The sequence below is a fragment of the Macrobrachium nipponense genome, chromosome 11, assembly GCF_015104395.2.
Source record: "Macrobrachium nipponense isolate FS-2020 chromosome 11, ASM1510439v2, whole genome shotgun sequence".
Lineage (NCBI taxonomy): Eukaryota > Metazoa > Arthropoda > Malacostraca > Decapoda > Palaemonidae > Macrobrachium > Macrobrachium nipponense.
This window is the reverse complement of record NC_061087.1, coordinates 22,915,244-22,928,778: the sequence shown is the minus strand read 5'-3', so window position 1 is coordinate 22,928,778 and position 13,535 is coordinate 22,915,244. Positions and strand designations below refer to the sequence as shown.

The 13,535-nt window shown below is 46.2% G+C and overlaps 1 protein-coding gene across 5 annotated transcripts in view; it reads right to left on the bottom strand.

The window, feature by feature from the left end:
- LOC135196794 (protein melted-like) overlaps positions 1-13,535 on the bottom strand; it is a 135,264-nt gene that overhangs the window by 85,741 nt on the left and 35,988 nt on the right. For all 5 annotated transcript variants that reach the window (XM_064223768.1, XM_064223620.1, XM_064223929.1 and 2 more), the window contains exons 11-12: positions 8,980-9,270; positions 8,506-8,712 (exon numbers count right to left, since the gene is read on the bottom strand). In XM_064223768.1, the coding sequence (XP_064079838.1) occupies positions 8,506-8,712; positions 8,980-9,270 (498 nt within the window). The remainder of the gene's footprint in view (positions 1-8,505; positions 8,713-8,979; positions 9,271-13,535) is intronic.

The following is a 13,535-nucleotide window of genomic DNA, read 5'->3' as shown; positions in this document are numbered from 1 at the left end:
GGACGCCAGGCGCGCGCCAGTGGACGCCGAGCGTCCTCGCCAGTGGACGCCGAGCGCGGGCCAGCGCACACCAGGTTTGTCTCCTGGCTGAACGTTTCTGTTGAACTCTTCAGACTTCAAGCTCTTGTTTAAGATTTGAGCCTCAAGAATGTGAAGTAAGCAGTGCTTCGGAGGAAGCTTAAAGTGAACAGACAACTTCGTCTTCGAAACCCAGCAAGACCTCGGGTTTCGTGAATTCAAGAGGTCTCTGTCAATATTATATTGCTTTTCGCAAAGGTGGATGGAGTTAAGGAAAGCTCAAGGGAAGATCTCGTTTTCTCTACCGCAGTCAAGACTTTGCGATGAGGCAGTTACGGGTTATGTAAAGGCTCGACGTCTCGGCGACGTTCAGTAGGATTCTTGCAAAGGCATTCATCAAAAGGACGCTTTTCAGGAAAGCGCAAGACAGGACTTCCTTTGCCACCTTTGCCATACTGCCAATAAATTTTAAGCTTTAGCAGGCATTAGTTGTGATACGGGAGAGGAAGCTGGTTGGAGAGTTTCTTCCTCTTCCAGGATAATTTTGCAAGCTTTTTAGCCCATCTGAAAGGGTTTTTCAGATGATAGATTTTGTTAGTTTCTAGTCGGGACTACGCTGCCGAATTGAACATCGTCGTTCTACCTGCCGTAAGCCCTGTCTCTTAACAAGATTCTTGCCCCTTTCTCGTTTGAGACGGGAATCGGAAAAATAAAATGCTCGACTTCCTGGATTACGTTTTGTTAATTCAGTGACTTTCCCCCATTGACAATATACTATCGTTTTGTCAAGTAAGTGGGTATCCCCTCATTGACAAAATATCTCTTTGTCCCGTAAATGGGTTAGTTCTCATTGACAAACATCTCTTTAACTTGATATTGCGTAAGCGAATAAGCTCTTATTGACAAGATTCGGAAGAGCTCTCATTCGTCATTCGCAGACTCGTACAAGAAATAGACTTGTAGACTACGTCAATGAACGCTTATGTCCAATAACATAAGAAGCTTGAGCTGTCTGCTTCGATTCTCTAAGTTTTGTTCATGAAACTTGCCTGTCAGATATGTATGTAGCTGTATTTCCGAATTCAGCTATATATATGTCTGCCAGGTAAGTATGAACAAACTTTATTGTGATATAATAAAATATTTTGCCTTGCGTTATTTTTCTACTGGTTGCTGTAGTTACCTCTTCGATGGAACCGAGAGTCTATTGTCCTAGTTTATTTTTTAAAAAGGACGATTTTAAATCGTTACTCCCTGCAGCCTTCCAGGAGTTTCCGATTTATCTTTTACCGTTGTATGGTAGTGTTCTGACGACACAAACGTATCTATATATTTAGCGTTTTCTGTTTCGCTTAAATATACCAGCTTGAGAGTCTCTTTTTGCTCAAAATAACGGACCTATTTCTTCGTAGAATAGGGTAGATGGCAACCCAGACATAAAGTTAAGAGACGACGTTCGTAAGCTGCTGGCTGCTGCTGTGTCTGACTGTCCAAGTTCCAACCGAGCCAGTAACAGATCGTGCGCTGTCATGCGCGGTAGGTTACGTCTCTCTCCCTGCGGGATTGACTGACTAACCGTATCTCTGTGCTGGCGGTTACGTCTCTCCTGCGGGATTGACTGACTAACTGTATCTCTGTCCTACAATCACGGACTTTAGCCTAAGATTGAGGGGATTTCTTACGTGAATGAATAAACGTTGCATTCGTTTTGCCTTACTATGTTCAACAGAGTTATCTCAATCCTTTCGGTGCTCGTTACCGCACGGTATAGAACTACGAGTCTACCGCAACATTGCACTTTTATATGCTCTCCTGCTTAGGCAAAGCGCAGCCTTATAGGGAAGTAAGCATACTCGGGGAGGGAAGGGATGAGCTTGCTGGGGACCATTTCCTTCCTGAAGAAGTTTGTTTCCCCGAATAGACTGCAATTCAGACCACAGTTTTTTCCTACCGGGAAACTGAAATATTATTCTAGATCTAGGAATTATTCTGAAACATCTCTCAGTGCGTCATGATAGAAAGAAGGTGCCGGACATCTGGATAGTGTTTCAGATGTCCTGGATCTTAATCTGAAAGAAGTAAATGCAATTCGGTCGTCCCTCCAGTCCTCGAAACGAGTTTTTGGAACCAGTGTCCACATCAACTCTGATATTCCACAGCTCTCTCATATCTTAAGAAGTATCTTCTCTCGGTCCCTGCTCGAGTTTACGAGAAAGAGCCTATTATACAACAGGCGTAGAATGTAGCGATCCTCTAGAGGTTCGTTACAGGATTGCAAAAGTCCGTACGAATCCGTCTCGATCGACGGCAGCAACTTTTGACTTCCGAGTGGAATCTTTCTTTAGAAGTATGTTGAGAGTTGTGGAGACTTTAGGGACGCCCTTTCATTCTTCTCTTCGATATGTTGAGGACGAAGAGGCTTCTTCTTCTCTGCTCCCTTTTTCTCGAGCCGGGATCGGTACCATTAAACGCCATCCTATGATATTAAACGGGGATGGATGTTTAGTCTCTTTTCCCCTTTTTCAATCGCTTAGGAAATGTAATGAGGATTTATGACGTCACAGGGAGCGGGACAATGACGCTGATCGCCCCATGTTGGCCTTCAGGATCCTGGATTTTCACAGAGGCCACATCCTTCCTAGTTCACTTTCCAAGGACCTTTTCCGAGAGTCGGTCTACTCTAACTCGAAAGGTACCTAAACCTCTCTGCTCTGAGTCTGACAACGTTCAGACTATCGAGATGTTGACAGGAATAAGATTACCGTCTTCCATTTCCGTCTGAAGAATGGGATAAGCTGGCAGTCACAACTATTAAAGAATACGCAAATATGTTGTTGACGGCTTTTGGGCTCAGAGATTTGCGTCTGTCAAACAACAAAGCCCTTCACGATCTTTGAGTTCTGTGGAATCTCGAAACTCGCTCACCATCTACTTTTTGTCTCACCTGTTTTCTCGGAGTCAGACACTCGTGCGAGATCAGGCGACATATAGTAGCCCTGAGTTTCTTGTTGACGAAGTCGGTTGCGTTTATACACCCCCGATGATCGTGTAACATGAGACCAGGTTGGACTGTCAGGCATTCTTCCTTCGGGACTGAATCGCCTTTTTGCTCCTTGCTCCTGGCACCAGAAGCTCGAGTCAGGAGTTGATTCGCTGACGACGTTGGGTTGCGTTGATACACCCCCCAAGGTTTGCTTAGATTGAATCGCCCAGGCAGTCCAGACACTCATCCTTCAGCGAAGAAATAGTGCCTTTATGGTCTTCAGGGTACAGCCTTGCTGTCCTTGATTCGTCTGACTGGTCAACTGGTCGGTCACCTGACTTTAGTACAGACGGACTGACTGTGCTGTCCAGATCGAAGCTTTCAATATGGAACTTAGACGTAGTCTGAAGTTCTTGATGTCAAAGCATTCGAACCTCTCCTACCTGTTAACTTCTTGCATGTGATCAGGAAGGCCTTCTTCTAACCACCCTAGATACGACAAAGAGGGTTAGTGAGATTTTAAGCCATCGTCACAAGTTTTGGCTTTAGAGAACACAAGGCGGTGTGCTCTCTAAGCCTTTCGTTGTGGCCTAAGAATGGAAACCCGTTTTGTCCTTGGGCCAGGAGCTTGGTGGAAGCAAGGATGGCACAAGTTAGTGGGCAGGAGCCAGAGAGAGTCTTGTGCCCTGTCAGGTCTCTCAAGTTTTATCTACATAAAACTCAAGAAAGTCGAAGTCATTCGGGCAATCTGCAAGTGTTCCGAAAAAGACCAGACTGGCCACCCATATCGAAGAACACCCTGGCTTTAGTGTTAAGGAGTTCTTTCAAAAATGCTCCTTCATTGTGTTTGCACAAAGATTTGAAATCTTTTTATCTGAATGCTCATGAGGTGAGGGCGCGGCCTCGGAAACACATTTCAACAGAGCATGGCACTCAGCAACATCCTGAGTACCATGTTTTAGCGAAGCAACTCTGTGTTCACTTCACACTCCCTGCGAGATGTGAAGATGGCATATGAGATCTGCTGCTTGCTAGGGCCATACGTGTCTGCAGACACAATCTTGGGGGCAAAAAGTACCACTCATCCTATCCTGTAGAAAATGGTTAGGAAGAGCTCTTAATTTAGTTGTTGAGTCGCCGACAACGGCGACTTCTTAACTCTTAAGCCTTAGTTAACACACCTTAACTTTGGCTAGGTTGGTCAGGTGGTGATATATATATTTATATATGTATATTTTTTATTTTACTTCTTAAGCCCTCATGGTATGGTCAATATGGTCTAGTCACATTGTGGTCACGCCCCCGTTGACAGATCATCTGGAGTGCACCATCTTTATAGGTCTCTACCTCGCTGGCAACTCTAGTAAAGCAGAAGCAGACTTGGGTGACAGTAATCACGAAGTTGGCTATGCTAACAGGTGGAACCAAGATGTAAATCATCTGCATGCATTTGTTTCCCAAAATCCTTCTATTCTGCCCCTTCCCACCTCCAACGGTGGGATTCAGCTATATATATCTGACAGGTAAGTTTCATGAACAAAATGATATTGTTATGATACAATAAAGTTTGTTCATACTTACCTGGCAGATATATATAATCAAGTACCCACCCACCTCCCCTCAGGGGACAGTGGAAATAAAAATTATGAATAGAAAATGGGAATGGTTCCTGATACCCGCCTCCCAGCGGCGGGAATGGGTACTAACCACCTGGCCGACCACTGCGTGTGTCGGAAGTTTTTTAAATTCTGTCGGACTTCAGAAAATACAGCTATATATATATCTGCCAGGTAAGTATGAACAAACTTTATTGTATCATAACAATATCATTTTCTGGACATGCAAGTTCAGGGCGCTCACATCCAAAACCGGCCTCCAGCCCCCTGATGACTTGGGAACTACAAAAAGGCAATTGTAAAAGCCTGGAGGAAAATCCGCTTCTATCTGTTCTATAGCTTCTTTGAGAATAAGCGCTTCCACTTCTGCGGCTAGCGCCAGAAATTTGTCTGAGCCCGGAGAGTATGCCTGGAATGGAATTGGCACAGGTGAGAGCGAGGGAGGTGAAACGAGAGGAATACGGTAGCCGAACTTGAGTACTTGCACTACCCAGGCTTCTGCTCCTCTGTTTTCCCATTCCTCCCAAAACAGAGCCAGCCTGGCTCCCACTGGTGCATGAAGAACCGAGCTTTCATTTGGAAGGTTTGTTAACCTTGGCCGAGGTCTTTGACTGAGGTCGCAAATTCGACTTCGGCCGAAAGAAGAGCTTGGGTTTTCTCCCTCGAAAAGGCGCTTGGGCCAGAGGGGAAACCGAAGGAACAGTCTCCAAAGGAGCTTTAGGTCTCTTAGTAGACTGCGCCAGTAAATCCGAAGTAGATTTCTTATCTAGCGCCAACGAAATTGACAACACTACATCGTCTGGAAAGAGGTTATCTTTCACAAGAGGAGCAAACAAGAGAGCAGACTTCTGTTGGGAAGTAACCCTTTTAGAAGCAAAGGAGCACCAAAGTTGCCTTTTCTTAAGGGTACCAAAGGCGATGAGCGAAGCTAACTCATCACATCCATCCCTAATGGATTTGTCCGCACAGGACAGAACACCAATCCAATCCTCCGCTAAATCCTGTGAAAGAGAAGGACAGTCTTCAATCTTGGCTGCTAAAGTGCCAATAGTCCAATCAAGGAAGCTAAAGACTTCCAAAAGTTTAAATTGGTTCTTTACAACATGGTCCAACTCAGGCGCTGTAAAGAAAACTTTCGCTGCGGCGAAAGCAGATCTTCTAGAGGAGTCGATTAAACTGGAGAAGTCTCCCTGGGAGGAGGCAGAAACTCCCAGAGAAGGAGCTTCCCCAGTTACATAAAACCTATACCTCTTACGAAGCAACTTAGAGGGAGGGTAAGCAAACAGCGCCTTCCCTAAGTCTCTTTTCATAGACATCCATTTCTCCGTCTCTTTCAACGAATGTCTAACCGCTTTAGATAGAACAAGTTTTGGGAGGAGAGGGTCTGAAGTTTTCCTCCTCATCAAAAAAGTCGAAGTTGGGGAGCGCGGAGCCGCTTTCTCAAAATAATCTGGATAATATACCAGAAGAAACCTAAGGAGACGTGAATAACACGAAAGGTGATGTGAATCCTCCTCCTCTACCTCTTCCTCATTCTCTGATACCACCGAAGAAGTAGACAGGACTACAACCGGATCTGAAGGCTTCGAACCACCCTTGGACTCATTCATCCAGTTGGTTAACATCTCTAACTGCTTGCGCAAAGGCGCCAGAGACGAATCAAAAACAGTTAACGGAGGCTTGGAAGAGCCTAAATGTTCAGCAGGAGGCGGAATAACTACTTGCGCCTCGCTCGGAGCCGCTGAAATTCGAGGCGAAACAGGCGCATCAGGCGTAACAGACGAGAAAGCGCCTAAAGAAACACCCTTAGAACTGCTAGCTACAGCGCTAAAACCACAATCTCTACTAGTAGATGGAGCCGAAAAAGGAACAGATTGAGGCGACGAACGAGCCGCTAACGGCCGAGGCGCAACCCTACTCTCAGGCTCCTTATACTGCTTGACTGGAGGAGGCGAAGAATCAGTGCCTGAACACCTCTATAAGGGACGCGAGACGGGCGAATCTCGCCAAGAGCACCGCGCGACCGGAGACGAATCGCTTGAATCATTCGAAAGGCGTCTAACCGCAACACCTTTCCAACGCTTAACCGAGCCCTGTTGAGGCGCAACAGGTTCAACAAGAGAGGCGCCTGTCTGTGGGCAAATCCTGATCGACTCCCTTGGACTTCCGGTATGTCTTCTCCCCGGTGCGGGGGAGCTGGACAGTGATCTTTGTCTAGGAGACGTGTCAGGACAGACAGACGCACCCTCAACTACACTCTTACCTGAAGCCGCTTTCTCCAAAAACGTCTTAACCGAATTACCAAGTTGCATAACCGTATTCGCTAGTACCGAAAATTTCTGATCGAACCTCGATTCCAGACTGGCAATGGTGTCGGAAGAAACTACACGGGAAGCCGGAGAAGTGGGATTAGTAGGAGGAATAGGAGGTGTAGTTAAAGGAGACATAACAATTTGAGGAGAAACAGAAGGAACAGATGCATCGCAAGAAGAAGCAGAGCTAAGCTTACTTTCCCTAAGCGCTGCTTTCCTAATTCTGTCTTTCACTAATTTCTCAGAGTATGAACTAAAAAACTTCCATTGAGAATCAGTCCAATCACTACACTCGTTACATGTTCGATCTGCAGAACAAACCTGTCCCCTTCACTTAACACATTTAGTGTGAGAATCATACTCTAACTTGGATAATCTAGTTTTACATCCTGAGATGCAAAACCTAACTCCCGATGGACTAGAATCCGACATGGCAACGCCTAAATAATATGCAAAATAACAACAACGCCAAATAAGAGTACTTCACCAATTCCGAAGATCAAATCCACTAGAAAAAAAAGCGAAGCAAAGTCATCCAACCGCACCGACCACCGATGTTCACCGGACGCCGGCAGGAAAAGAATTGGATTCACCTGGGCAGTTGTACCTGGTTCTCCCGCGAGTGGAGGGAGATGACGTCATCACCACCAGTGCTGGCGACGCCTACGCGCTAAATTTGAATTTAGTCTCCTGCCGCTCGTGGAAATCACGGCTGTATAATTGTTCGGTAAGACACTACAATAAAACATATTTTTTCCGCTTCGGCGCTCACTCCGAGACCCCCCCTGGCATACGGGAGACGATTTTTATTATACCCCTTCAGCGTTAAGGGTTAACAGTTTCATACTAAATGATTTTTCATCACTTTCACGGTCTATTTTCTCACTATGATTTTTCATCACTTTCATGGTCTATTTTCTCACTAACACCAAAATACCTTAGATTATGAGTCATCAATCTCAGTATTGGAACAACTTTCCTTCTAGGTTTAACTGCAATGCATAACGTTTATGCAGAGCACTTTCCTCTTTCACTTATTAAAGACATTGGAGTGTGCCCTTCCTGTTGTCTAAAGCTACATCAATATGTCATTGGGCTTAACTTAGAACTTGTAAATTTTGTTATGGATTTCAAAATCTATGATGTCAATTAACTAATGTTGAGTAAAAATCTTAAATTTTTTTAGGAGATACCAGAGTAATAAGAAGGAAGACTATTAATACAGTTATTCCAATTTATAAATAGAGAGAGCCTGTAGCAGAAAGGCTCCAATATTTTAGGTTGTTTCTCATGATGACAGTCAACCTTATATTATCTTCTTTACAACACTTGAAACTAATGCAAGAAAGGGAAAAATATTTTACTTTTTGTCTATATCCAACAGTATTGTGGGAAAACTCCAATCATATAAAAATTCAGTCAAATGAAAAACACTTCTTTCAATCTAAGAATCACTAACACACTTGAAGCACACAACACATTGCTTTCAAGAAAAAGCAACTTCCTGAACTAAAAGCAGACCAAAAGCAAGGCACAACTTAACACAAGACAAAATAAAAAATGTAATTGTACTTACCCAATTCCCTTGACAAATGCAGCTGAAGTGAGAGTGTGTGATGACCACTTGTGGTAACTGTGTTACCCTGAACTATGTCAGAGGGCATAAGAGAAGCTTGAGAATGATGAGGGCCACCAAGAACTCCTGATGATGCCCCCAGTTCCCCAGTGCCTTCACGAAGCGTTGCTAAAGACGAACTCATACTCTTTGTCGGACTAACCGTACCTTTGAACACAAAATACACAGCACTGACATACAACAGGAGTGGAAAAACAGAAAAACTTCCTTTATGATTCATACATCTCAACTAAAAGTTGGTAAGGCTATACTGTGCCCATTTTTCCCTACCAACAAGATATTAATGGCATATGACTTTACATTGTTAGCAAATGATGGACCTAAAGATTAGTCTTCTTTTTAGCTATAAACAATATATTTACATACTACTTAAAACCATTCCATACTGCATAAATTCTGCAAACTAGAGCATACCTGGCAATGGTGACACCCCAGACATGGGTATCCCTACAGGAGGACTAGAGACTAGACGGGAACCCCCAATTTGTGATCCGCCAACCTGAGATCCACCAAGATGTTGGCCAGTGACAGACCCATGGGCCAGGTGGCCTGAGCTAGGGGTCAAGTGACCAGAGAAGTGACGAGACTGAGGGGCAAGTACTGTAATTGAGCGGTTCATGTGTAGCCCATGAGAACTACTTAAACGAGTCATGGACTTGTTAAGCTGAATAGTAGAAGAACCCAGTCGGCCTGTGCTCTGAGGTACTGTTAGGAAAAGATAATCTAATATTACAATTCATGGATTCTAATCACTTTACATTTAGTACAAGTTAATTCTAAAGACAAGCACGACGGCAATGAGATGAAGTGAAACATATGAGTACACCATCTTGTTTATCAGTACACTAGTATGAATCAGTTTATAAGAGGCAAATGATATAGAATGTAATACAATTTTTTTGTGAAAATAAAAAAACAATGATAAATGATAAATAAAGTACACTATAATTACAATATATGTTAGCGTAAAAGGCAGGATTTGAACTTTCAAAAAAGCATTAGTCATTTTACACACAGTATAAAATCCAAAGCTGAATCGTGTGGTTTACAGTGTCGTAACTGGTAACAAAGAACTACATTAATTACTCACATAATGCAGCATGAACTACAAAAACTTTTTAAAATAGCATTTTACACAATATACAATTACCTTTTTATTTATAACCACACTTTAGACAGTAACCCATATACTACAAGCCTAGGCTATCCCATTTTATTCATTACTGCTAGATTATTAAAAATGTGTACAATATTCATACTTTTTTCCACTGTTATGAACACATAAAAGCCTTATAAAAAGATATTGTTGCACTTTATTGATTCATACTACTTGTTGCACTTTATTGATTCATACTACTAAGTCCATGGAGTTTCAAATACATCTGAAGTGTAGTTATAGAAATAGCAACTAGGCTAGCATTAGTTATGCTACCTCAAATTTATCCCTAAATCTTAGACTATGAAACCTATATGTGCAATTTAAAGATATAAAAATTATCTATCACCTTTTTATTATAACTGTACATAAAATGACAATTTGTCCAAAATTGCATTTTTCCTAACTATACAAACCTGAGGTCCTTTTACAATAGGAAGGTACTAGCGGCAGCTGGATAGGTCGTAAGCTTTCGAACAAGGGGTTCGGTAGTTAACTGCTTGTCCGACAGGCGCGCGCGCGCGACTGGGAGGTAAACAAATCACTTTTGCTTTTGGCCCAAGCAAAAACTGCAGAGTGAGGGGTGGCATGAGGTGGGGCTATGTGTAAAAGGACCTCAGGTTTGTATAGTTAGGAAAAATGCAATTTTGGACAAATTGTCATTTGTTCCGACACGGCATACAAACCTTCGGTCCTTTTACAATAGGAAGACTCACTTCTTGGTGGGTGGAATCTGAGTCTTTTGTGAACAGACTGGTGTTCGCCCAACCTTGGAAGCCTCCCTGGTCGTAAGAGCGAGGGAGGGATCCAAGCCTCTGTCCGATTGATCGGGGTGTGCACCGCAGGATCAATGGTCAGACCTCTGGACCGAGTACTAAGAGAGAGGCAAGCGTATCTCTTCGTACCAGCAATGTAAGAACTTGTTCCTGTACAGGAGCAAATATAAAGTCATGGGTTTGACTCTTGTAGGCATCCACTTCCCCCCCTTGTAGGGAGGAAAGTGGTGGATATTCTGCTCCTATCCCTAGTGAAAGGGATAGGATGGGGCTCTGTCATATAGCTCACCTGCATCTCGTCCTCATCCAGCGTAGTGACGACCGTGGCCCTCTGCCCACAGGTAGAGGAGGAGGAAAAGACGGGAAGAGGGAGCCAGTCACTCACTCATTCACACATCCATCCACACAGTCACACCAGGACTCGATGCTGTTTCAGCTGCGAGGGTCTGGGTTTGCTACACAACTTGTTGAGCAGCCACCACGGGTCCCAAGGAAAAAGTATCCAAGGACCTGTGGGCAATATCCCGAAGGTAGAAGGACGTAAAGGTAGTCTGGTTAGACCAGACACCTGCCTTCAGGACCTGCGCCACGGAGAAGTTCTTACGAAACGCCAACGAGGGGCCAATACTTCTGACTTCGTGAGCTCTCGGACGGGACGTACGGATGTCGTCACTACCATCAGCCTCATACGCCCTCCTGATGACCTCACGCAGCCAGAATGAAAGAGTGTTCTTGGATACTTCTTTCTTGGTTACCCCGGTGCTAACGAAGAGGCGTCGACACTCAGGCCTGAGGTGTCGAGTTTTCTTCAGATAGCGCCGTAGCGCCCTCACAGGACAAAGCAGCATCTCATCCGCATCATTATCGGTGAAGTCCATTAGGGAGGGAATCGTGAATGACTCGAACCTGTCGTCAGGGATCGACGGTTTCTGAGTCTTCGCAACGAAGTTCGGGACGAAATCGAGCGTCACAGATCCCCATCCCCTGGAATGTCGTACATCATAGGAAAGACCATGAAGTTCCCCTACTCTCTTCGCCGATGCCAGGGCCAGCAAGAAGAGGGTCTTGAGGGTCAGATCCCTGTCTGACGACTCTCGGAGTGGCTCGAAGGGTCTTCGAGTCAAACTCCTAAGGACGAGAGTCACATCCCACGCATTGGGGGGCCGAGTTCCCTGGGTGGGCAAGACCTTTCGAAGCTCCTCATGAGCAAGGAGATCTCGAACGAGTTCGAGATGTCCAATCCCCTCAGTTTCAGGACGAGCGCCAAGGCGGCTCTGTATCCTTTGACTGTGGGGACTGAGAGGAGCTTCTCTCGGCGAAGAAAAACGAGGAAATCCGCTACCTGCTGAAGAGTGGCTCTGAGAGGAGATAGACCCCGTCTACGACACCAACCACAGAAGACGGCCCACTTCCCCTGGTACACAGCTGCCGAGGACTGACGGACGTTTCCAGCCATCTCTGTTGCTGCGCTACGAGAAAAGCCTCTCGTTCGCAAGAGATGGTGGATAACAGCCAGCCGTGAAGACGTAGGGACTGGACTGCTCGGTGGTACCGGCTCGACGTGTGGCTGGGCGAGAAGGTTGTGCCAAGGGGGAATCTCTCTCGGTTCTCCCTGCGAGAAGAGCCAGCAGGTCCGGATACCAAATGGCCTGTGGCCATTTGGGAGCCACCAGGATCATCCTGAGATTCGGGGTGACCAGTGCTCGACTGATCACCTTGCGAATCAGGCTGAACGGGGGAAAGGCATAGACGAAGAGGTTGTCCCACGGGTGTTGAAGAGCGTCCTCTGCAGCTGCCCATGGGTCCGGCACGGCCGAGAAGAACACCTGGAGCTTCCTGTTGTGCCGGGTGGCGAACAGATCCACGACTGGTCGCCCCCACAGGTCGAAGAGCCTTTCCTTTGCCACGTCCTGGTGTAGAGACCATTCGGTCCCTATCACCTGATCCCGACGGCTGAGCGTGTCTGCTACTACATTCCTCTTCCCTGGAATGTAGCGTGCCGACAGCTCTATTGAGTGTGCCTCGGCCCACTCGTGCACCTGCCGAGTCAACTGGTACAACGGGAGAGACACTAGGCCCCCCTGTTTGTTGACGTAGGCCACCACCGTGGTGTTGTCGCACATCAACACCACTGAGTGTCCCATCAGCGGTCCCTGGACTCTTGGAGAGCGAGGAACGCTGCCTTGAGTTCCAGTACATTGATGTGAAGGTGCTTGTCGTTCTCGTCCCACACTCCTGAAGTCAGCAACTCCTCCAGGTGTGCGCCCCATCCCTCGGTCGATGCGTCTGAGAACAGCTGCATGTCCGGGGGGGGAGTGCGCAGAGGCACTCCTCTTAAGAGGTTCCTGTCGTCCAGCCACCAGGCTAGGTCCTGCCTCACCTCCGGTGTCAGTGACACTGGAAACGCTTGGGGGATCCGTCGCCTGTGACCAACTCTCCTTTAGTCTCCACTGAAGAGACCGCAGGTGAAGACGCCCGTGAGGGACTAACTTCTCGAGTGACGACAGGTGTCCGATCACGACTTGCCATCGCTGAGCTACCTGTTCCTGCCGAGACAGGAACTGGTTGGCTGCCTCCCTGAATCTGCTGATCCGCGAGTCTGCGGGGAAGACTCGCCCTGCTACCGTGTCGATCAGCATACCCAGGTACTTCATCCTCTGCTTGGGCTCGAGATCGGACTTTTCGAAGTTCACAACGATCCCCAGATCGCGACAGAACTCGAGCAGTCGATCCCTGTCCTGTAGCAACTGCGAGCGGGAGCTCGCCAGGACTAACCAATCGTCGAGATACCTCATCAGACGTATCCCGTGCGAATGGGCCCAAGCAGACACCAGAGTGAACACTCGTGTGAACACCTGTGGGGCGGTTGAGAGACCGAAGCAAAGTGCCCTGAACTGGTACACCGTCCCGTCAAGGATGAAGCGGAGGTACTTTCTGGAGGACTGATGAATGGGTATTTGGAAATACGCATCCTTCAAGTCCACTGAAAGCATGAAATCGTTCTCCTGATGGAGTCGAGCACTGAGCGTGCCGTCTCC